Raw genomic sequence first — 25,505 nt, forward strand, 5'->3', positions numbered from 1 at the left:
CCACGGAAAATGGAATTCTTTCTAGCTACTGTATTTTTGTTTCTATAAACAAGCTCATTCATAATGGACCGTATCTGTATTCATTATAAAAGTAAATAAATACGTGTTTGTCGATTAGCGGTCGCTGTCAGAGATTGATGCAAGTTGAAATGAAAAGTGAACGGACATTGCGGATGGGTGGCGAGAAGATTATGATCGTCTGCATTTTGGTTATTGATGGCGGAAGGAAGCCAATAGCCTTGCAGGTGCTTCAACATTTTATTGCTAAAGTGACATCATGTCAATCCAAAAAGTGGCATTGGCCGACTTTTAGGATTGGATGATTATGTTTTGAGCGGACTCAAATTCATTCATACAGTATGCTTTAATGGAAATGTGGTTGTTCAAATATTCTTAATGCTTTTGGTTACACAGTCAAGACAAGGAACCTGCATCTACTCATACTAAGTTTGCTCGCAGAATATTTTCTGTGTAACAGCTGTTTTGGCCGAGTCATCAAATTTTCAATGGAATCGTCCGAAATGAGCAAAGGTGACGGACACGTTTCATTGTTTACTCTTAACTTGGACAGAGTTACATTTAACAAAAGCTTTTTTCTATACTCCTAAAAGCTGCCATTGACAAATACGGAACATTTCAATCACATAAAAAAAAAAACTACACATCCAAAATGTAAAACAATACCATTTAAAAAAAAAAAAAAAAAAAAAAGAGAGAGAAAGAGATGTACAAAATCTGTGGAGCGTAGCGGAATTCCATCAAACGGGAGCCAACGTTGTCGATGTGGACTTAGTCAAACATGTCATCGTTGTCCGACTCGGCAAAATACTTGACGTCTTTCTTTGCGCGTCCCGGCCGGAAAGGAGCGTTGGCGGTCCCCTCGCTGTTGCTGTCGTTCTCGTCCTCCGACGGAGGATTCTGAGACTTCTGCTGCCGACCGAAAGAAAGGGGAAAAAAAGGACAACGAAACGGTTCATTGGTAAACTTACACCTTGTTCATCTGAGAAAACCTACATTTGGCAAAAATACAACTGCTGCTTTATTCTCGCCGTGTGGTTAAAAGTGTCAGTCGAGGAGTTTGTCATTGTTCAAAAAACACAGTGCAGAAAAAGACAAGCGGCGTCTCTCCTCATGTGCACATAGGGACACTCTTATGTAAGAATACGGCAGTTATGATGGTAAATCCACGCGCGAGAAGACCGCTCGGTCTCTGCCGCGTGCCCACGAGCTCAACCTCAAAAGGTTGCGGGCAACCTGAACATTCAGCCCAATCTAAACCCCAATCGATTCACCAGCATATTTAGCGGTCGGGATACTCACCCTGCCTGGCGGTTTTGCAGCTTTCTTCACTGGACTATAGAAATCCTCCTCAGAGTCGGATGTCTTTCTCTTTCTTCCACGGCCTTTAGCTGTAAACCACCAAAATGCTGCTTTTATTGTCAAAGACTGATACTTTCAACTTACAAGGAGTCCCTGTGAGTTTTTTTTGGGGCCGTGTAACAGTGTGGAGTGTGTGTTTGAGCTCTGTATCTTTCTCAATGTAACAACTGACTAGTTTCCCTGCAAGTACTTGAAGAGCTGTTGTTAAAAAATTGACATGACTGAATCTTTTTGAGCATGTAATGCATTTTGTTTTCCTGTCGTCATTCTTGGGACTATACTGATTATGTGTTTACAAGTTCAAATCAAATAGTAAAGTTTTATTAGAGTGAGCGCAGACCCAATCAAGTCGCTTTCTGTTTTTACTAAGGAAGTAGAATCCGATGCAGCATAAGTTGCTGAAATCAAGCTCTAAACAAGCTTCATAAGTCACAACGACATACCTGTTTGTTCACTCGCAGGCCTAAGTGTCTACGTCGTGTCTGTTGTTTAAACGTCAGTGAAACAAAAACTCTTGTGTCTCCACTTGTTAACAACCCAGCATACTCAGTGTACCATCCATTAGCATTGATGGTAAGTACACCATCTTATTTTTTACTTCAATAAGATACATGTTTTGGACAGTTATTTTGAAATTTAGGGGTACTTGAAGGGTTCATTCCGACTTATGCAGAAATTCGGGTGACGTCGCAGGCGTAGGAATGGAACTTGTTCCCGACCCGGGGACTACCCGTACTTTGTTTTGAAGTTACACTGTTCGACTCACGCAATTCATGCCTGCTCGAGTTTACTGTTCAGAAATATTTGTCAGCGTGATTTACATGGGTCATGTGTGTTCCTTCAAAAAGTCAAATTAGTGGTGTTGTAGGAATTGAACAGCGGAATCCCTGTATCAGGACTTTACCTTTCTTGAATCCCGTGTCCGAATCCGAGTCCGCGGCGGATTTATCGGCTTTCTTTGCTTTGGACGCGGCCGGCTTCCTAGGTCTTGGAACCGCGTCCGATGCTTTCTTAGACCCTAGACATACAGCAGATTTAGCTGTTCTTGAATTGTCAGTCTGGCAAAGGTCAAGCTGAAGCTGCCCAGCAAAAGCGGTCACAAAAGCGGTTAACGTGGATGAAAATGCAAAATGTTTTGATTTTATGGAGTGTTCATACAATAAATAGCGATTTCCCCACAGTCAAAAGGCCACCATCTTAGTGGCGGATCAGCGCGCCGAGCAAGTCAACGGTGTCGGAGACAATTACCGTACTACTTGTGTTCACGTCACGCCGTAATAGTTTAAAAAAGGAAATGCGTTACCTTTCTTTCCCTTTGATGAAACATCAAATGCAGAGCTGCTCGAAAAGGTGACGGCATCGTAGTCACTGTCAGACTTGGACCCTAAAAGCATATCAAGGCATGTCTATACTTAATTGTATTTTGGAATAAGTATAGCTAAAATGTTTTAAGAGTGCTAGTATTGGGAGAAGGCTAGATATGGCACTAAACGCTACCAGAGTGTTCATAATGAATGCGCCTTTTTTCCCTGTAGCAGACATACAAAACATATCTGTACTTGTGCTACAAGTGTCGTCCAGCGACGGAGAAGTCAAAAGTTTGTTCTCCTCTGATACCATGTATGAATGTATTCTCGTTTTTTCCCCCCGTCTTATTACTACGTATACCAGGTGTTCTCGTAATATTACAACTTGAATCCATAGGCCGAGTTTGACCTTTGTGGTGGTGGTGGTGGTGGTGGGGAGGGGGGGGGGGGACATGTCGATGACCCAAAAAATAAAAATGAACTTACAAGATATTTATACATTTATATCAGTGTTGTTTATGGCATCCCGTTTAATTTTCGTCTTAGTCATTTGGGTGATAATACTTTTAAGTCTTAGTCATATTTCAGTCATCTCAAAATGCGTGTCTTTATCTAGTTTTTGTTGACAAACACTCGAGACTAGTTTTGTCTAATTTTGGTCGACGTTCACTAAAAATGTTTTTATCTGTAAAACAAATTTTTTAAAAAATCACTCCAAAAATAAATAAATAAAGATTTCCAACTATTTCGAATGAACGTTGACAGACGAGCACATATTGTAGCGTCTACACTACAAGGACAACGCCAACTTGGTGAAAATACACACTCAGCAAGAAAACAGTACATTATTTTCAATTAATTATACCCACCTGGATGCCACAAATTGTATATAAAAAAAGTTGTCCGAGAGTTTAAGAGGATGCTCTCCGTTAGCGTAGCATTGGCGTAAGCTTCAGGCTAACGCTAATGCTACAAGTTCCATGTAGTGTGTGCTGATCACTTAGCACAGACCTTTAAAGGCTAAAATAACATTGTATATTCTCTCTGCCCGAGATAAGAAAACAAATCTTACCTTGACCTGACCCTGACCTTTAACCTGTAGAAAGGAGAGCAGCAGCGTGTCACGTGAGTGACACAACCAGACACTGCTACGATGCAGGCTAACTACACGTAAAATGTCACACGTTGTGAACACGTGACGGAAAGTGTTGCGCATTTTCGTCTCGTTCTCGTTGCGTCAGACGAAAACTGGCATTAGTCTTGTTATGTTTTAGTCTCCCAAAACACATTTTGAGTTCGTTATCGTCTCGTCGTTGTCATTAAAAAATTGTTCGTTGACGAAATATTTTCTTTATAGTCATCGTTGACGAAAAAGGCACTGATTTACTGCATATATATGGCAGAAAACACAGACAAGGCTGAAAAAGCAGTTTCTGCTCTTGTGGCCCTCTTTAAAAAAAAAACTGCTGTATTTTAAGCCAAAAGAACTGTTGTGTTTGATAGAACAATATGTCTATATGCTGCCATAGCAGATTTATGGCGCAATAAGCCCGCAAACTCTTTTTAATTTGTCCGTTTTACCCTGTAAACGCCTGTTTACAGACGTCGCTGAACTGCTTTTGTTTCAACCTAGTCATCAAAAGAAGGTAAGTAATCGTATTTATTATTCGAAATGTTTGTCATTTTTAGCTTTGAATCATTAATTGATGTCTAATATTTAGTTTGAAAAAATAAAACAACTTTAAAAAATGATTCCCTCGCATATTTCAAACTTTTAAACACATGACGTCGCAATAAAAAAACTGGCGTCTGTAAAAAAAGCCACGGATATCTACCCCGTAACTATCGCTTAATTGTATTTTTTTCATTACCCTCGCAATTTCCCCAATATTTTAGATGAGAAATAATCGACCCAAGCAAAGAAAAATTGAAAATAAATTTTAAAAGGGTAAATATATATGAAAAAGAAAATCTCAACCACTCCTTGTTGTCTGCGATTTCTGCATCGCGACCCTTGTTATATGAGCATGTTTCACGCATAAAATCCTCCAAAAATCCAGCTGTGGCCATTCACAGCTGTGTCTTGACACTCAGTGATACATGCTACGTGGAGTTTTTGGATCGAGACAAGGTAAGTACGCGGTAACATCTCGTTAAAGTCATGGCGTCTGTAATTCTGCTCCGGATAGGGTTTTGCTGTTTAAAAATGTAATTTTTTTTTTTTTTTTTTAAAATGCCCTCCTGTTCAAAAATTATTTTTTTCCCCTAGAAAATTGAGATTTAAAGCTTTGCGGGGATGTATCACACATGCATAACGGACAATTTTGAAAGTTGGCTAAATATGGGGTCTCAGAGCGGAACTTCAAGTCACCTGAGTGTTTTCCGCAAAATGTAAGCTTAGGTTTAAAGAAATTCTGAATATCCGTCTTGCCTCCTCAGGTGTCGTTTTGGCTAAGCAAAGCAAAGCTGCTAGTCACATGATCTGTAGGAAAAGTAATCATTCAGCACTCATCAGCATTGTTTATTGCTTTTATCGACAAAACCTTTGGCCGCCCCGCCTGCCTCCGCGTATGCTTTCATGTCCAAAATAATGGACGGCGACAACAGTCAATCATATGTCATTTCTATGATGAGAAGAAGAACGTTACCGCTGTCGTTGCTCTTTTCCGAGAAGAAGGATTTTGAAGACGTCTCGTTCTTTTTAGCCGCAGGCCCTGAGCTGAAAACAAAACAAGACAACAATCTGTTGAGAGGAATAGCCTGCATAATATGTAGCGCGGCACCATTTTGAAAGCTTCTTTTAAAGACACTTGATCAATTTCGGACATGTACCATGGGATGACGTAGGTACGTTTACAAAACTGTCTCACGTGGTTTTTTGGTCGTGGGCGGAGTACGAGTCAAAGTCGTCATCCAAGTCGTCTTCGTCGCGCTCACTGTTGTCCTCTTTCATTTCGGGCGAATCTTTAATCCCCGCTCCGGGAGAAGCGGCCGCCGTTTCGTCATCTTCGTTATCCTCCTTATCCCCCTCGTCTTCCTCCTCTGAGAAGTCAAACGTGTATTTTGGCCTGGATGCTGAAAGAAAGAAAGAATGAGCATGGCTTTTCAGTCTCGCACACGGAGGAGCCATTTTGGACAGGGTTTTGCACCCGACCACCGGGAAACTCAAAACTCGGCTCGATGATAGCCAATGCTGCCGGCAGGCCGATCGATCGGTACAACTCTTCTAGCTGCATTTGAGCGTCGTCGCTCACAATATCGTGGCTTTCTACAAATATTCGGTACGGGCCGCACGGCCGGAAACGTAACCCGCCCGGCGGTCGGTCACTCGTCACGGACCCGTCTCGACGGAGGCGTCATTTCTCTCCTGCCGGTCGACGGTCATCGTCGGACCGAATCGCACGCAATCGCGACTTCCTATAACGTAATGAATGAAGCGCCTTCTTTTCACATTTGTCATGAAAAGAAGGCATCGGAGGTATGGGAAAAATTTCAACAGATGGCGACTCAATGCTGAAAATTGAAGCGTACCCGAGGTTCTCGTAGACTTGGTCTCTCTGGGGACGATAGGTTGATTGTCCTCCAGATCGCTGTCTGAATTGGAGTCGTCTTCAGACCAGGGATTTCGTTTTTTCACCTTCTTTACAGGAGTTCCTTTGGGTCCCGCTGTCTTTCTCGCTCTAGGAAGTCCTGTCTCAACAAAAAAGCGTTTTTTGGTTCACTTTATGAGGTGTTTCCATTTCAAACCGTTTTAGTCCACGGTCTCATCTTCAAATCGTTTCTAGAAGCGTACGGTACACCATTACTGGAGGCAAAAACCAAATGGTCAAGGAAAATTTCAAACCCGGTTCTTTCTTTTCCTTCTTGACACGCGGAGTCTTGGATTTGACGGCGGGATTTTGGCCGATCGCCGTATCTCGGCCCAAGTCGTCGTCGTCGCCCTCCAACTTCACAACCGGGTCTGAGTCGGCCTGAAACAAATTCGCTTCAAATCAACTCGGTTCCGTATTATTTTGGAAAGCGGACAAAGGAGAGGAGTGCATTTTTGCGGGCGGCAGCTCCCAAAAATGCTCTTAAATAGCTTTACCCAAACCCTGGAGTAACAAAATGCGTGGGAAAATAGAGATTCAGACTGATTTAGGTACGGGCAATTTGTTTTAGTGCCAAATGCCCTCAATAAGTAAACATTTCATGTAACAAATTGTTTACAGGAGCAGTTGATTGATAAAGAAATCAAGCCCTTTTGTTATACCATCTCAAGCGCTCGGTCATAGAAAACTAACAGGTTCAATGAGCATCATGATCAATAACCTTTGGAAACTGGAGAAAATTGCATGGACTTTTTACAGTACAGTATAAAGAGCTTTTTAAAGATACTGCATTCATGTCTGGGCTGCAAGGCAGTTACGAGATTGAGGGTTCAGTCGTGGTTCCCGCCCTTTGTGTTTGGAGTTTGTATCTTTTTTCCCCCCTCATCTTGAGAGAGAAATGTCACCACATTGGAGAATAAAGTTGTTATGCTAGCAGATTCAAATTGTAATATGACAGACGAGATTAAAATTGCTTATTTTGAAATGACGTGGACCGGAAGCTGTTTTTGACTTTGGCCACGTAACTGCCTTTGGTGTCACGTTAGGAGATGAAGTCACATGAACGGAAAAAAAAGTCACCACATGACTTATTTTGAGGTGACGTGAACAGCAAGTTGTTCGGGGTCGTTTTGGCGCCACGGATTAAGTCTGGCGCGGTCAAGCGGTCTCATGCGCACGGGACACTAAAAAATAAAGACTACCCTCACTACTTCGTGCTTCAAACCTCGTGCCCTCAGTCCAATGCGGATTTTTTTTTTCCAATTAAAAAAAAAAAAAGTACAGATGAGCTATCCCGAGCCGATCGTGCAGTCTCACGCTCGCTCCCTCCTTCCCTTTCCCGGCTCTTTGTTGGTCAGAGAGTGAACTTGCATTGCCTATTAAAGTAAATGATGATTGACAGACGGTTTAGCTTTGATCTTGCCAGAGACTTGAGCTTCAAAGTGCCGCATGGGTCAATCATCATTTAACTTGTTAAACAGCTACTGTGGCAAGTCATTGGGTGTAGGAGAGCAGCTGGAGCGGATTTGAGTGGACACTCAATGAAGTTTTAAATAAAGACAAGCATTTTTTTTTTTTTTTTAAACTTTTTTTAAATGGATTGGAGGTCTACTTTTTTTCTTGTTTAAAAATAATTCTGGGGGACAGTAACGTGTTTAAAAAAAGGATAGTTATTATATTTAAAGTGCTTAAAAACCATGATTTAAAATATACAGTATATATACTTTTTTTTTTTGGTTATACAGGGTGATTCAAAAACAACGTTCCAAAATCATCACAGATGTATTCATTTTAAAATCATTGAAATAGACTGAATTATCAATTAGTTATTCCATAATTACTAATTTAAGAAAAACTTAAATAAGAATTAAAATTCCTTTTAACAAGTAGTAATTCTAACAAATGAAAAGTCCTGTCGGCTTGATGTTGTCCGTGCCGCTGGTGGTGGTCACATTGAGCACATGTAAAGCATGAAATAAAAACTTGCAGTTATGTACAATACTTGTATCCAGCTAGTTAAATAAATATACCACAATGGTTTTGGCATATTCTTTTTGAATCACTGTGTATTTTGGGGAAAAAGGTAAAAAAAAAAAAAACATGTCTTTTATGTATCTCTTTCCAATGATAGATCTGAATAAATACATGGGGGGGGGGGGGCTACATTGCGGTTTTTCACTTATCGCGGCAGGTTCTGGTCCCCAACTACCGCGAAAAACGAGGGATCACTGTAGACATGTGCCGGTTACCGGTTTCAAGGTACACCGTGGCATGAAAACGTCACGGTTTCAAAACCACAAAAACTTTCCATCATACCGTTGCTACGATATTTTTTATGTCGCAAAGGTGGAAATCCGTCGCTTGCAGCTGCAGGGCTTACCTCTCCCCCTCCGGTTGTTGCTCAGTGAGTCAGCTATGCTACACGATGGCTGGAGGAGGTCAAACACCTGAGCTTTTCCCCCAACAAAGAAAACAAAGTTGTCGGTATGGGAATACTTTGGCTACACAAAAGTTACAGACGGCCGCGGCTGAGAGGGAGCGCACCAACCGACATGTAAAACATATTTGCGGAGGATGGCTGCCAGAGGAGGCCCATATGATTTTGCATTTATGTGACCACACGTCGCTTTATACTTTCCCACCTGAAAGACTTCATTTATTTGAATTTTATTTAGAATATTTCATTATACTTAACTTTGCTTCAAATGTTGTTTTGAAAAATAAAAATCCTGTCCTATGTGGAAAAAAAGCTTCTTTTTTTTAAAAAATCCAGACATCTTAAAATAAAACATTTTAGAGCTGTAATCGCAATAGTTTTACTGCAAAATTTTTGCTTAAGCTTATCATACAGTCAGAATCTCATAAACAAAGTTTATACCGGCACATGCCGGTATAAACTTTGTTTAATAACGACATTGTACTTACCTTCTTCTTCTTGGCCAGTTTCTTGTTGACGTCAACTTTGAGCGGCTGAGACGGAGGATCCACCCTTCGGCCGAACGGCGACGGCATGGTCTCTTCTAGATTCATCTTCTTTGCTTTGGGTTTACCCACTTTACCCTTGACGAGTTTGATAACTTTGCCTACATTTTGCTCTTCTCGTTCAAGTGCCTCAAATTTCTAAAGAAAATAGAGCAAAAAAGGAATGATTTGCCAATACCAGATACCACAATTTTCAACCGCAGTTCCGCCGTAACTTTTTCCTCGGGTTAGGTTTGGCCTAGTCGCCTGACAATTTGATCAAATGTTTTCTTTATCTTTTCTTTGGAAACGGTTTGAATAGAATACTTTCCCTTTGTTTGCAGGGATGCTGAGCAAAGCCCGCATGGAAAATTCTTCGGCTTGATTGGGCTTAAACCGGGTGCCCTGGCAACGGCGTTTGGTGCCGACATAGTGGTACATTTTCAATGGGGGGTGGGATTGCAAATTTTCAAAACACAGTTTTTGTCTGAGAATCCATAATTCACTCAGTGAAAAATCGGGTGGGTCCGTGTTGGGGACTGGCTTTTAAACGGCTGCTCTAATTTGAAGAAAACCTATTCTTGTCATATGTTTTCATTTGAGACGAACGTATTGCTTTTAAACAGATGCTGTTATTGGCTTATTCCTTCTTTCTTGCCAAATGCTAAAAGGTTTTATTCATTTCAAAGGTCGGCTTGTGCATGCCTGTTTTTTTTGTTTTTTTTAGGTGGATCGTCACAGTTACTTTTTGATTGAATAAGTATGATAATAGGTTTGTCATTTTCCCCCCCATTGATGAAGAAAACGAGCACTTGGAAAGTGTATTTCTTATTCTCTCTGTGCAATATTAAAATTGGACGGATGAACCGAGACCTTTGTGCGTGACGAGTACGCAAAACTGTCTCACGACACTGTAGGACAAAGTAAGCGTTTGTCCACTGAAGAGCTAAATCATAACAAGTCAAAACACTTACGTCTAACTCTTCAATGAAAACTGCCAAGTCCTCCTTCCACAGATCCTCGGAAGATTTCTCCTGGAGATTCCGAAGCTCTCCGGTCTGGACAAAATGATTTTAGAAATAAATAAAGTTATGTTACTCACACACTAGAGTTACGATCGACCGTTCGATCGCGATTGACATAACGGGCAGGCCATGGCCGGCATAAAGTGATTGGCTAAGGAATTCTTTTTTTTGGCAATGTACCCACAACTATAAGAAAAAGAAGGCAAACCTTTTGGTCACGTTGTTTCAGGAGCTCCTCCACCTTCTCTTTAGTCAAGCACCACAGAGGCATGTTGAGGATGTAATTAAAATTTGGGCCCGCCGAAGTACCGGAGTGCGACGAGCTGTCGCTTTCATTTCCGTCATGCTCGTCTCCTTCTTGGGCCTGCGGGAGACAATTAATGCTGACTTTTGGGAAAGTCCTGAGTTTTCTGGGAGTCAGCTCGCGGTTACGACAGCACGAACTAAAAGAGGTCAAATGCCGACGCGGTATCGTAAAAGGATTATTTGATAGTTACCTTTTCTTGGGCTTTGCTCCAGGCAGCTACGGGGTCAGACTCGTAGCCTTTCTGGACCAACATGCGGATGAGCTCACGCTTGGCTTTGTTCTCTGTTTGGAAAATGGTTTCAAATGAATAAGACGTGAGATCTGAAGACCGTTGTTCAAAACGAAGGAGACCTATCGGACTCTTTTACCGATGGAAATTTTTCCTTCGATCTTCTCCAGGACAAAACGGGCCTGATTAGAAAGCTTGGCCGCTTCAGCTCCGAGGCTACCGATTAACCAGTCCTTTCGAAGTTTGTAGTAGTGCAGACGCAGCTCGAAAAACTCTCTGAGAATGTCTTGGACGGAATCGTATCGTTTTAGACAACCCATGTGGTCGAAGAGCACCTAAAAGAAAAACATCCGTCATTGGCGGCACTGTGCGCCCACTTCAAGCGGAATCCGCTTTACCATGGAGTTGCAGGTGAGGCTGGACTGGAGCTTGAAGACTTTGTGGAGGCCGGCTGCCTCAGCCTGGACCAGTTTCTCTTCAGACATACGAACCACAAACTTAACGGTGGAATCTGTGTGATACTCCTTATAATCGTTGATGAGCGACGGCGTTTTGTCGGAGCCCTGCAGCATCGGCTCCAACACGGACTCTTTATAAGCCTGCGCGTGACAAATTGGCAGAAGCGCAGCTGTTGTTTGTTGTGTTTTGCGCTCATGCTAGTACCGGTATTGCTTTAATAATATTGTTTCCAAAAGGAAGAGACTTTCTCTGTCACATGTCACCGCAGCTGTATCGGAGCGCCGCATGGTCAAAGAGCATGTCAGTATGTGTCTGGAGTCATTCTTTTGCAATTTCTACTTTTGGCACAGTGCTTTTTAAGACACAAAGTATCAATAGATGCATGGAGACACACATTCATTGACAAGTGTGGTTTGCTTCGTGTCCACTGTCCAAGTGCCTTAAGTAAAATAATAATAGGGGAAAAAATGTTTTTCTCTCCCTTTCTTCCCATCAAATATCAGAGTTCTTCTGACTATAGACAATTTTGTCTACAGAGAAGGAGCTGAAATATACCTGCGTCCACGTTCGTACGGGGAGTTCCGTGATCTCGATGGTGTTTTTGTCAAGGACGGACAACTCTCCGCTGACCAGGTACTGGTTTGGACCAAGTTCGTGAATGACTCCTTTGAAGTTTTTATACCTGGGAAGCTATAAGGAAACAAGTCATAGATCAATCCATCTGCCAGACATTCAAACACCCAGATTGTAAAAAAGCGATTTCCTAGGTGACAAAATACTGTAAAGCCTACGCTGGATTTCCTGCACTTTAAAGCACGCAGAGAGCTGGGAGAGGTCAATCACCATTGTGCTTTCAGTGGACGCGGATAAATTTGGCTCAGACTTTTTCTTTGACTTTCATCATTTTCTACCCTGTTTTTAGCGCTGCCGCTTCTCCACATCTGCTAATACGACGGACATACCGTGTCCGTCGTATTGCCCTATTTGTACTCCGACCGCTAAAAAGCAATATGTCCGTTGGCCTGCCTGAGATATTGAACCTTTTGCCTGAGCCAGGGGTCTCCAAACCGGTCCTCGAGGGCCGCTGTAGTGTGGGTCCTGATTTTTGTCCCAACCCATCGAGCACAGACAGTTTAACCAATGAGGTTTCTTCTAAAACAAGCAGCGCCTGACTGCAATCAGCTGATTACACTTGTACGACACCAGATTTGTGTCTCGTTTTGTTGGAACGAAATCCTGCGCCCACTGCGGCCCTATGTGGAATCGTTTTTTTCACAATACAATCATAAACCTGCTAGATAGCTAGCGAGTTTACCATTGCCAGGGGCTCTTGATGGTTTAGCATCCGGCTGATGTTATTGACGATCTCTCGGGGGTCGTAGTTGGGAATCTTACACGCCCAACCTGTTCCGATTCCCTCCGCGCCGTTGACCAGCACCATCGGAATGATGGGAATGTACCACTCGGGCTCCACCTTCTGGTTGTCGTCGTAAAGGAACTTGAGCAGGTTGGAGTCCACGGCTGGAAATAACAGCTTGGCCAGAGGACTGTAGGAATCGTCGGTCAAATTGGACATTTCATCAACAAAAAACTACCACCGCATTTCAAGAAAAAGTAGTACATTTGCTGACTTTTTGGAGGAATATTGTGGCTTGAAAGAATGAATGGTTGATATGGCCTTTACCTAAGCATGGTGAAGATGTAACGAGGGCTGGCGGCGTCTTTGCCGCCGTTGATGCGAGTGCCAAACTGACCCAGCGGCTGCAGGATGTTCACGTTGTTACTGCCCACAAAGTTTTGAGCCAAGTTGACGATGGTCATCATGAGCGCTTGCTAAAAAGAAAAGTGGTGAATACGAGAGCTACCGTCATTTCCCAAGTATAACATTTTCTCAAAATATAGTAAAAAGGAGATCTTTTTTTTGAAACGGGCAAATTGGGGTCAATGAAGAGACAATATAGTTCTTCTTTGTTCTGATAGCAATTCAGACTTCTAATCCATTGTAACTGTGTTTAGACGGAAGAATAGATTGCAATGCGATGATTGACACGCAGTTGTATATGTACCTCCCCGTGATGGTAAGCCGACATCTCTGCTACCGAACCGGCCAGCTGTGCCACTTTCACCTCCCTCTTATCGTTCCTCTTTAAGCAAGTGAAAAGCACTTTTCGCTGGCCGGGCTTCAAGCCTGAAGAAAAAATCACAAACAAAGCGGAGATGAGACGAGTGAGTGGAGTCAATGACAACAAGTCTGCGAATGACTCAACATATCTCAATGCTCATGATGATCCAATTTCGCATATTACCGTATAAGCTAACCTCAGCGCACACAGCTTTGAGGAGATTCGAGCCTTCGTCAAGACAATTTGAGATGCGTTTGACTTTTGGATTGAATTGAGTGTCTACCCAGCACACCTTGAGATTAGGGAAAGGAGGATTTATTGTCGCTAGGAAATCAAAACTGTGGCCCTCTGCGCAACAAAAAGACAACTAGTCTTAATGGATGTAGTACACTGGAAACAAGGCTAATTTAGAGCTCATTTCATGGCTTCTCCTACCGCAAATTCCGTTGAGAAGAGGAGAAATCGTTCAGCCTTCAATGTGCATGTACATTGGGAAGAAGCGGAACGAATTGGAATCTTGACGCGCGACTTCCGAACGCCTTCTGTCGCGCTCGCTGTCGACCCGGTGCATTGTTGACAGTTTTTGGAACGGTGTTATTTTGATGGAAAACTCGAACATACAGTTGAATACCGTGTCGCTTGTGACCGAGTGTGGAATACGACACGCCCCGCGCGTACGGCCTTCGCCGACGACGCTCGGGCATCCCGGTTTATAACGTAGCCGTGATTGACGAGGGCCAGATTTGTTTAGTCGCGATGTGCGAAAATGTCAAATAATGGACTGTACTGTATACGAAATGACTCGAGGTAGAGATATACTGTACACGACAGTATACCAACCGTCGACCAACGATGGAATGGATCTCTCGTTGTCAGAGTTGGAGAAGAGAATCAGTTCCTTGTTGATAAAGTCATTGTAGGACAGATGTCTGGCTTGTGTTCCATACAGGTATTGCTGAAATGAAAAGAGTAATCATTGTAAAAAGCTAGGAGGGGATTGACAAATGCATCGTTACTTTGTTTGAAAAGTTCTAACAAAAAAAAAACAAAAAAAATCAATTCAAAAGGTTCCCGTGCTCTCTGTTGTTTTGTAGACAAAAAACCCCTGAAAACTTCAATTGACGATCACTGACCTCCGGGAGACCGTGAATTCGTCTTTGCCGTCTGTCCTCCATGAAGTTGGTCAGCCATTCCTTCCTGTCGTCCGTTTTCTTCTTACTGAAGGCCTGAGTCCATCAAAAACAAGGAACACGGGTCTCGCTCAACTACGACACGTTAGCGTGAGGTGGCACAGCTGATTTTTGACCAAATTTTCTCTCACTGGAACTAAAAGAGGGTTGACTGATACTAAGGCTCTCCTGTTCCAGGTCAGACACGACTTGTTAAATGTCTATTTTGTTCCAGGTCAATGTTTTAGTTACAAGCCCATGACACTCTCTGAAGAACAACAAGGTAAAGCTGGAAGGCTTCCTGTCCTTTAGTTCTTTTTGGTATGAGGAAAATGATTTTAATTTATGAGGTGCATATTTGAGTGATATAAGCACATGGAATAACAATCGTTATTAGCAATGTATTTTAATACTGAATGACTAGAATCAAATATTCATTTCAGAGCATATCATTTAACATGGAGAGAAAAACATTTTGTGCAAAGAAAAATATATAAACTGAGGTCAAGCCGCACCGCGCCGCTCTTTATTTTCTTCACGACGAGCGACGCGACCTCGACCGGCGAGAAGAACGGGATTTCCAAAAGGGGGAAGCGGCAACTCACCAGAGTGATGGCGGCGTCGTCCTCGGCACCGTTGTATCGGAATGTAATGCGATGCTTCTCCATTTCGGCAAAATATTCTTTCGCCTCTTTACTTGTACTTGTGCCCAAACCTAACCCAAACCGTAGTCATTATAACGGACGAATCGGGACACGTGCTCAATCGATGCCGAAAGAGCATACCTTTGTAGTACTTTACATGCCAGCTTTTATAGTTTTCTGTCCGTTTCTTCCACTCGTCAAACTCCGGAATGCTGTAAAAGGCCAGCTCTTGCTTGTTCTTGGTCACCTGTACAGCCACGGAAACAACAACAGACCTTCTTTTAGCTTTTTCATTTTCGAAACGATCATTGGCTTCAGACTAATTGCTGATTTACGGGAGATAGCGTTAAAAAAATATACAACCGAGGGTCTTTCATAACAGTCAACTATTAACTGCAGTGTTTCTTTTATTTGAAAAAGCCTGGTGTCCTGTACACCCTTTTAGGGAGCTAAGCTGAAAAAAACCCACAAGATGGGCAGGTCAGGCTGTCTATCGCTGAGGATAAATACACAAAATGCCACATTTTCATTTCAAGAAAGTGTTTTATGTGCTGCTACTAGCCAAAACACGGCATTCCGAATAAAAGATGAATGATTGGCGTGGCTATTTGGTCTAACAGTTGTGTTACGTGACTAATAGCGGAAACATACAGACATTTTTAGTTTGACGGTACTTTGTATGGGTTGATGATTTGGGCCTAAAATGCGCGATGACGGCGAGCCTATTTTCCAAAACAAATACAAGGACGGAAGATGTTGTAAGCCTTACTTTGACGATGGGCGTGATGAATTCCTCTAGGAATGTGTGTTTCAACAAGGATGGCCAATTGTGATGAAAGAAGTTGATGAGCAGACCTTTTATGTGGGACCCATCTTGATCCTAGAAAACAGGACGACAATGACATGAGCAAATGGAAACGGCGCTGGAAATTTGCCCGGCATCCACCTGATCTGTCATGATCATGATCTTGCCATAGCGCAGACTCCTCAGGGACTCCGCGTCGTCATAACTCTTCTTGTATTGGAGTCCGACGATTTTGATGATGTTATTGATTTCAGCGTTTTCCATAATCTGGAAAAAAAAAAAAAGAAAGAGGACATTCCTTTTAATCAATAATATGAAATCGCATCAGTATCAATTCATTGGTACCTGCGTGATTGTGAATCATTTTCACGGCACAGTACTTGTCGAAGGGGAAATCGATGGAAGCGTACCTGCTTGTGGGTGGCTTCTCGAACATTTAGGATCTTTCCTCTCAGCGGAAACACGCCGTAGCGATCGCGCCCGATGACTCCGAGCCCGGACACGGCCAGAGATTTGGCCGAATCTCCCTCGGTGAGGATGAGAGTGCATTCCGAAGAGTGTTTGCCGCCTTGACAAAAGAAAATACTGTCAACAAGAACTTTTTGTCCGGTTTCCTTTTTAAAAATAGCACTCATGTGAGGCATAATATAAACATTCCGCCAAGACTGCAGGGAGATATCACCCTACTTTGGTTTGACAAAAAGAGACCGACTCGATCATTTCCCGACACGATACGTATCCACCAACAAGATGGCAGAGGTCACGAGATGCTCGAAAACGGACCGGCGCGTGTCCACGTAAAGGTACTCGATATGGGACTTTGTGCGGTCGGAACCCACCGGCGTCGTTGGCGTCGTCTAGCTTGGGAATGCCTTTAATCTTGCTGTGCTTCACGGTGGAACACTTTTTATTGAGCTGCGTCTGCGCTTTAAACTTCACCCAGTTGAGTATACTCTCAACGATCCCGCAATTGGTCGCCTGCGGATGACGGAGATTGAACAACGGTCACGGGGGTGGAAAGGAAGGAAGGAATGAACAAACTTACAGCCTTGATGAACTTTTCAGACAGAAGGCATTTGGAACCAAAACTTTTTGTCTGGAGGGTCATGTTTTCTTTCGTCTGGGAATCAAAGCTGGGATTTTCGATCAGCGCGTTGACAAAAACCCAAACGTGGTTCTTCACCTGCGGCGCAAATATCGGTTAGGATGGCGAACGCCCATGTTAAAATGACGTCGTACCTGGAAAGGTTTGACGGACACTCCCGCCTTGTTCTTTTTCTTCACCACTTCAATAAGTTTGGACACAATTTGATCCACCACATAGTCAACGTGCCTTCCGCCCTGGAAGAAAAGGTTGAAAAAGTTTCTGCAAAATAAGATTTTCCAACCTCATTCAATATTGAATGAAAAGGTGTGGTCATAAACCCTAGAATGTCAGGGCAGTCATGGAGTCAACGGAGTGAAAGCAATTGTGTTCAAGTTGTTTGAAAATGTGATCCAATTGTGGTCAAACGTTGAGGTGAAGAACGCGCAATGAGATTTTTCTCCCGTCCAGCGATTTCAAGCATCCGCTGTAAAGAATGACTACGGACACGGCCCGTAGCGTAAAGGGCGAGCGTCGCTATACATACCTTGGTGGTTGCGATGCTGTTGACAAAGCTGATTTGTTGAAATCCTTTCTCGCTCATTGTGAGGCATACCTCCCACCGCTCATTTACCGTCTCGTGGAGCACCTTGAGGACCACGCCTGTCTCGTCCAGTTTGTCTTTCACATACAGATCCACGTAGCTGCGGAAGCCGTTCACCTTGAAAGACATCGTTGATCCATTTCAATACTCATCCAATCAAATGCCACCTCGCACGCTCAAACGATTCAACACGTCCGTCATCGAGCAAAGACCAATACGTTTTTCCGGCGGACACTCTCGCCGAAACTAGGCCTTTCCACCAAGGATGGCGAGATGAAACTAAATATGAGAAAAGCCGGGGCAATTCTTCAACACATATATTTTTTTATATATTTGAAAAGCACAACGGATCCAGACTTTTTTTTTTTTGAAGTACAAATTCAATTTCAAGCATATTGATTTGGTCCTGACATTTGAGGCCAAAAATTGCAGGTCCGTTTGAATTTGACTTACCGGTAACTTTTTCCCGTTCAGCGTGACTTTGACGCCTTTGCAGGAGCCGGCCACGTCGTACGCTCTCCGCGTAAGAAGAGCCACCGTATCCCTGTCCAATTTTTCCATCTTAAACTTGGACAGGTCCGGTTGGAAAGTCACACAGGTAAAATCATCTCCGTCAAAGAACTTGATCTTGGGCTCCGAAGTCTTGCTCATGTTGTACTGCCACGTCTGAGTGAAGAATGCAGGAGGGCTTTTTCAAATAACAATACTTCCCGCTTCTCCCGACCCACGGCTACCCTGACCGGACCGCGAGAAAAGGAACGGTACAAGTGTACGCTTCGGTTCATACGGGTTTCCTTCCGAATAATGGGAGCGGAATGGACGCAGCGCCATTCCACCGTCACGGTCAAGGCACTGAAAGCGCTTTGACACCACTATATAGGAAGAGAGGATCTTTTCCCACCTGTTTGAAACTGTGTCTGTACTCCTTGCAGGCAGTTTCCACAGTGAATTTGGTACTGAAAATATTGCAAAGCTTGGCACCGTAGCCATTCCTCCCACCTGGCGCCAAACACATGGAAAAATACATCCGATAAAACCATTGGCATTAGGAAATCCGCAATGTTTGGCTGAACCTTAAGCTCCCGAGTGTGTTACTACAGTATTTTCTTTTTTCTTTTGACGTGATAACAAAATTGTTCTCAATCCCCTATCCTGATCAGTTTGTTTTGATCGGTGACAGCTGCCGTTTACGCAGATATGGAAATAAGATCCTATTTCAGTGAGCCATAATTGACATTTACGGTCACCGAGCCGAACAAATGATCGATATTTGCCCCGGCTCGGCATCCACTCACCCGTGACCTTTTTCTCTTCATCGTCATAGTTGCTGGAGGTGAGCAAGTGACCAAAAATGAGAGCCGGGACATACATTTTCTCATCTTTGTGCTCCACCACGGGTATTCCTTTACCATTGTTCCACACGGAAATAGTGTTGGACTCACTGGTGGCAGAAAAGAAAACTGTTTTCTATCAAATCAAAACTATACTATATTCGCATATGACAGCGTACGTACGGATCAACGTTGATCTTAATGGCATTCATGTTTTTGTCCCTCTGTTTGTTATCTGCTGCGTTGACTGCATAGGAAGAATTTCAAAAGAGAGCAAATTTGATTGGAGATAGAAAAAAAAAAAAAAACCTACTACTTCTACTACTACTGATCAAATCAACATTTAGACTCACCGAGAATCTCATCAAATATTTTGTAGAGGCCAGGTACATAGGTAATTTCCCTCTGGTTCATTCCGACTTCTTCATCAAAAACCCACATGACCTGAAAGGGAAAGAACGGTAAAGTCACTGTAACAATAAACTGACACTTTCGTGAGTCCAAAATATGAAAGGCAGTCTTTGAAAAGAAGGCACCGCTGATGCATCGATATGGATATCGTTTTTTTATTCTTCCGCGCGGGCGGATCTTGTACAGTTGTACGTGAAGGATTAACGCAGAGTCTGAATTTGACTCACCTGTGTAATGGGCTCCACTGAGCCAATGTATGTGTCAGGTCGAAGAAGAATGTGCTCAAGTTGAGTCTTCTTTTGGTATACTCTCTCCACAGACAGCTTGGAACTGGACTTCTCTTTCTTAGCTCCTTCCATATTGACAGAAACACCCCTACCGTTTGCTGCCTCCTGGACAAAAAACGGACCAATGTTCAAACCGGCAAAACCGACGAATGCGAGGAATCATTCTCCCGTGTCTTAACAAAAAATGACAAGAAAAGGGGCTCTATGAAATACCTACCATAAGTACAGTATATGGAGGAATGAGCCATCTCGCCTATATAGTTCACAACTAAAAATTTGTTACAGAGCTTGCCTAAAGACGTCAACTGGCGTACAATAAGCAACCGTGGGCAGGGGGGAAAATCTGTATAAACCAGACTTCATATAAGATGTGGATTTTTGCAGACTCCATGAAAACTTTTGCAGAAATTTGGTTTGTGAGCAGTCATATGGATCAAGAGTTTATTATGAACTCTGGTGACGTGTAGTAAGCTCTCTCACTGACATAAGATTTTTCTTATTATTCAACATAGCATTCATGATCAATATTCATCGTCGATGCAAGTAAAATACTCCTGTTTGGTGATGAAAATGAATATAAAATGTAACCAATGTTTCTTATGAATAAATGATGACAAATGAAAGAGCTTTTACCTTCACTCGTTAAATGGGATGTGCCCCCCAATCCCGAAAAATACCTTGTACAATCAATGATTATAAAGCGTATGTACGTCGACCTGGTTGTTTGCATGTTTGAAGCCTTTACCCTCAAAATTAAGTAGAAAAAAACGGATGGTTAGAGTTGTGTATTTGAAAAAAAAAAAAAAAAAAATATCTTAATCTTATACTTGTCAGTGCAATGTGTAAATGATATTTTCAGTCATTTAAAAATGAAGCTGGTACAAACGATAATTAAGGGCCTCCATGCACCACGATGTAGGTTCTTATAATAATGCTAATAATAATGAGAACATAATCATGTTTATTTACCATCCAAGTATCCATTCCACTGCTTCCTTTGTGACCGATGACGCCGCCCGTAAACTGTTTTCAATTACACCGATATTACAACACACGCCTCAGCAGTTAAAAATCATCGGAGCCCACTGGACTCCCACGGTATTAATTCTATCCTTTAAAAAAAACTTGTAAAACTTCCAAAATGGTATTACGGCTATTGTTACAACAACAGTAATAGCCGCTCAAGGCCTAAATTTCCAACAAAGATGCTACCGGGACACTCTTGTGTCAATAATATACAAGAAGAATACATATACGATTGCGGGTCGGATAATAAAAGTAGGTAGAAAAACATGAAACGACGATTTACTAACTAAAATGTCCGAACAGTATATTTACTAAATCCAACTCGCAAACATGTAAACGATTATTTGCTAAATGTAGCATTCATTGATATGCCCTATACAGAACTAGACGCGGAGAGTCGTAGTCTGCGGCGTTGGTCGCCGGCGGCCATCTTAAAACAGTAGACATCTCTGGCGGCTTCTACTTTAAAATGGCTTGATTTTCTCCACTCAAGTCGACGAACTCTTGACGGATTACACAAACCTTTGATTTATAAATAACAAACGGGATTCACGTTTCAATGATTCAGGCTGCTTGATTAAAAAAAGCTTATATTTGAAACATTGACTGCATCTCTTAGCATCCACCTATTTTCAACACCGCTTATCCTTGTCAGGGTCACGGAGTGCCGGAGCTTCTCCCAGCTGATTTGGAACAAAAGACGGGCTAGACGCTAAACTGGCAGTGCGTCTCTTACGTTTGATAAAATGAATTGGAAAATCTGCTATTTATACTGTATAGCGTTTCAAAATGCACAGGTGCTGACGCAAAATGGCCGACGGGTGATTACGGCCGTCCCGGTTAGCTCGCAGCGCAATAGCGCATCTAGTTTTATATGTAGCTACGTGATATCTATTGGAGCATTGACCACCCGGTTCCGCCATCTGCAAGGAATACTACCAATCGGCGTCAAGTAAGAGCAACGAGCAACGAGCAACGGGTTTCCTAGTTGGGCGGTTCCGCCGGGTATCAAGCGACTTCCGTTCCGGTCGAGTATATTAATAGCGCCGATTCGCACACGACGAGTCCTGCATGTGGACATTTGTAACATCTGCGGAGGACGCCGGATATCTTAATGCGAATACACTACTCGTTTAACCCAATTCCCTACATTTTGAGGCTGCTAGTGCAAAAGTGTAAATCTAGCTATTTGTTTACGCATGTGGTATTCGTTTACAGAAAAATTGTATTTCCCTGGTTGAATCCAAATTTTAGGGATGTCAGAAATGCAATATCGGTATCGGCAACCGATAAGGCTATTATTTGAGCGTCGGACGATATCGGATTTGGCCACGAGATTGGATCCGATTCGGTAGTCGCGTGCTTTCAGTACCGTGGTGCTTTTTGGCCGCTGTAAATCAAACCACTAGTGAGACTACTGCAACTTAGAAATGAATGAGAGTAACAGAGCATCGAGTAATATTCTTGAGGTGCCAGAGGAGTTCGGCTTAAAAAAATTTTTTTTAAAAAGACTTTTTGCATTATTTTTACTGCTCTAAAAATATATACATAAGTATCAGATCGGTAGCGGCAAAACATATCTTGGGGGGTGGGGGGTCAATTTGAATCGGAAGGGGGGGAAAAAGTCAATATCGGCACATCCCTGATCAAAATAATAACAATCAAGCAATACATGTTTTCCATTTATTTATAAGAACTTACTTAAATCTTTGAATTTCCAAACTAGCCCCGGGACTCACGGTTCACTTATTATTATTCTATGCTTTCAAACATTTGTAACTGGTTGGATGGCATTTCCACGGTCACTAGAGGGCAGTGTTTACTTACATTTGTGCAACTCCTACTAGTTAGTCGCGAGGGAGTGTTGTCTGAGATGTGGATGCTGTTGCATGTAATTCATTGTGCCTCTAGTATATTGACCTTTGTCTTGTGTCAATCACATTATGGTCTCGTTTATATATATTGTATTTCCTCTCAAGACCCGCTTCTTTTGATTGGGTAAGTGTCAGGCATGCCACGTGGCTGTTTTTTTTTTTTTTGTTCACTTTAGGTTTGGCTGTTTTTTTTTTTTGTGTTCACTTTAGGGTTCCCTCATCCATGTCAACAATAAAATTCTGAATTGACAGTGAGGAGCATGTCTTCAAAGGGGCTCTTTTGGGAATGCAAAGGACCTTATGTCATCTCCACAGACTGGACCAACAGTCAAGATTTGTCCTTTCTGTGGGGGCTGTACAGGTACAGGTTGATCCCACCTGAGAAAGCCATCTGTCCTTCACGTCAAGTATTTCCCATCTGCTTCGGTGGGATTTGATTGTCTCGCCAGCGCCGACCGTCCCACATCCTCTTCAATGCTTCCACGATGACGGAAACAATAAGCTGTCCTTTTGTTTTAGCGGGCATTTCAATAGGAGAAAATTCACTTATGTTAATGAAACCTTATCACGTTCCATTCAGACCGTTGATGATTTACCTTTCCTGCTGACCAATAAGAAAATGTAGTGCAGCGAGATTGTGCTTAGGAAACAAAGGAGGGAGGGAGCTTCTTATTCAATGGCCTCCAACACACTTTTTTTGGTTTGTTTTTACATTCAGTTTGAAAATCACGATTTCAAAAATTTGGGAAATGCGGACAGAACAGAACAAATGAGGTTGAAAATGGATACTTGCATTTTCCAGTATATGTGCTCAAGATTTATTGTGTGAATGGTTGCTGCACTTTGACTCAACCTACCCACTTGACAAGGCTGTTGTCAGGTAAGTACCATTATTCTTTTTCTACGTATATGGAGCTTCTTAATATTCTGTGGGAGACTGGTGGGACACGTTGTCATTAATGTGCCCATTGATGCCTAATGACATCGTTCTCAGATGGCACGCTTGGAGCTCAACTATGGGGAGCCTGAAACGACTGGCGTTCCATCATCAACGATGTCTTCTCAGCCAAAACGCAAGCCTCTAGATAATGTCATTCATGCTCCAACAATCTTACAGGGCTTTCCCTCCTGCTTGGACTTGAAACGGGCAAATTTAAAGTCTCGCCACTTCCCTCCATGCCTTAAAATCAGAATGTCGCGTCTGCCTGCTAATGGAAAATTGATCATACAAATCACACTCGTTGACGGGGTTGCATACATATAGCCACAAGCTCATCTACAGTATGTTTGCAACATGGTTTTTCGGGTCATTGTTTCTTAGGCTTATCAATTTTTTTCTTTGTTTTTTTGACAGAGCACAGAATGCACAGAGCTGAAAATTGAGAGGCTAACATGAGTCAGAGCTATTCAAACTACAAAAGTGCAAACACATAGAAGTCATGTGATTTTTTTAATTTATTTTTTATCTGCCCTCTTCACAGGATCCGTGTCAGATTGTCAGACAATGCTCTATCCTGTCATTACTCACGAAACTTAAGTGGCTATTTGCAAACGGCTGACCGAGGAAGACATACGGGCTGTTGGAAAGATCTAAATAAACAATGCCAGCCGGAGATGTGCTGTTGATAAAGCGCTCAGCACTGCAAAGCACAGAAAGGGCCATCACAAAAAAAAAAAAAAATCAAAATCGCAAATACAGACAGTAAATACCGGGCTCGTCGGTATCCTCATATGTCTCATTTAGATGAACGATGGGGTGTAGGTAGAGACGATGAGCCTTTGAATAGCGGGAAGCTCGCGTGCTCGTTGCTGGAAAAGCCCGATCGCTAATAGCATCTCTTTTTGCCCCTAGAGATAAAAACACATTGAAATTGAAAAAATAATCCGCAAATGTGAGAAGCTCTTTGTGATCTCTGTCTGTCAAAAGTGCTATAACCTACTAAAGATTTCAATTGTTAATGCATAACACATTCCTTGGTCCTTGCACAGTGTGAAATATGTTTTGCATTATTGGTCAAAAGCAGACGTGGCCCTTGGTTGAGATGAAGATCCTCCCTCCCTCCCTCCTTTTTCCTATGGGCATCTGCGGATCTACTATTCAGGTGAAGTAGACGATCGCCTTGGGCCCCCAACCAGTAGGGAGCCCCCAACCAGCTGCCCTTGCCCCAACGAGCATGTTCTTGGGCCACCGGAGCCAGCAGCACCTCCAACTATTCGCCATGTATAATTAGGTCAGCATACAAAACAAACAAATAACAAAACAAAAACGAAAGCCATTTGAATGCTGCATTTATATTAACACCCCCCTCCCCCCCCCCCCCCCCCCCACACACACACACACTACAATGGATTGAGTATCAGTCGCTCAGTTTCATTTAGCGCCATTTAGCTTCGCTTAGCTCCGTTTAGCACCGCTGAGCCAAAGTGCAGTGAGGGAGAAGTTGAGAACAGGCCTCTAATGCCTTGTTTAACTTTCTTCTTCTTCACACCAAAAATACACGACAGCACACCCTGTGGCGAAACAATGCAGTACAGTTCCAATCAATTCAATTCAATTTGATTTGTATAGCCCTGTATCACAACAAGGTTGTCTCAAAGGGCTTTGCAGAGGCAATGTGATACACAGTTAGAAACAGCAGATGAAATAAATAGAGATGAAACGAATAAAGGTCAAGTCCTGGGCATCCCCTATCCTTCAAGCCTCCATGTCCAATCAGTCATACAATAACACTCAACAGCTGGTTAACAGCATTTGCTAACGAAAAAAAAAAAAAATCTATTAGTGACACCACAAACAATGACGAAGAATGTTTTTTTCACGGAGTGTAAAGCTTTCGGTTGGCGGTTTAGCGAACGTACCTCCGGTGAACATTTCAAAATAAAAGCACG

The 25,505-nt window shown here is 42.6% G+C and overlaps 1 protein-coding gene across 2 annotated transcripts; it reads right to left on the reverse strand.

The window, feature by feature from the left end:
- Positions 1-345: 345 nt before the first annotated feature.
- On the reverse strand, positions 346-21,368 carry top2b (DNA topoisomerase II beta). 2 transcript variants are annotated; one of them, XM_057827197.1, is made up of 36 exons: positions 20,686-21,368; positions 19,657-19,821; positions 19,372-19,462; positions 19,202-19,265; positions 18,983-19,128; positions 18,589-18,686; positions 18,141-18,353; positions 17,631-17,804; positions 17,239-17,340; positions 17,045-17,182; positions 16,839-16,977; positions 16,410-16,567; positions 16,141-16,266; positions 15,964-16,074; positions 15,336-15,441; positions 15,156-15,265; positions 14,515-14,607; positions 14,222-14,336; positions 13,325-13,446; positions 12,943-13,091; positions 12,574-12,805; positions 11,814-11,948; positions 11,198-11,398; positions 10,939-11,134; positions 10,761-10,852; positions 10,472-10,627; positions 10,213-10,296; positions 9,203-9,397; positions 6,532-6,658; positions 6,219-6,377; positions 5,558-5,762; positions 5,336-5,406; positions 2,684-2,764; positions 2,285-2,398; positions 1,321-1,409; positions 346-927 (listed from the first exon to the last, which is right to left on the reverse strand). In XM_057827197.1, the coding sequence occupies exons 1-36, from the start codon at positions 20,698-20,700 to the stop codon at positions 790-792; spliced, it is 4,710 nt and encodes a 1,569-aa protein (XP_057683180.1). In that variant the 5' UTR covers positions 20,701-21,368; the 3' UTR covers positions 346-789. The 2 variants fall into 2 exon arrangements, with proteins under 2 accessions (XP_057683180.1, XP_057683179.1); XM_057827196.1 differs by having other exon boundaries at positions 346-930.
- Between the last annotated feature and the right edge of the window lie 4,137 nt (positions 21,369-25,505).

This window comes from Corythoichthys intestinalis, chromosome 22, assembly GCF_030265065.1.
Source record: "Corythoichthys intestinalis isolate RoL2023-P3 chromosome 22, ASM3026506v1, whole genome shotgun sequence".
NCBI classification, from domain to species: Eukaryota; Metazoa; Chordata; class Actinopteri; order Syngnathiformes; family Syngnathidae; genus Corythoichthys; species Corythoichthys intestinalis.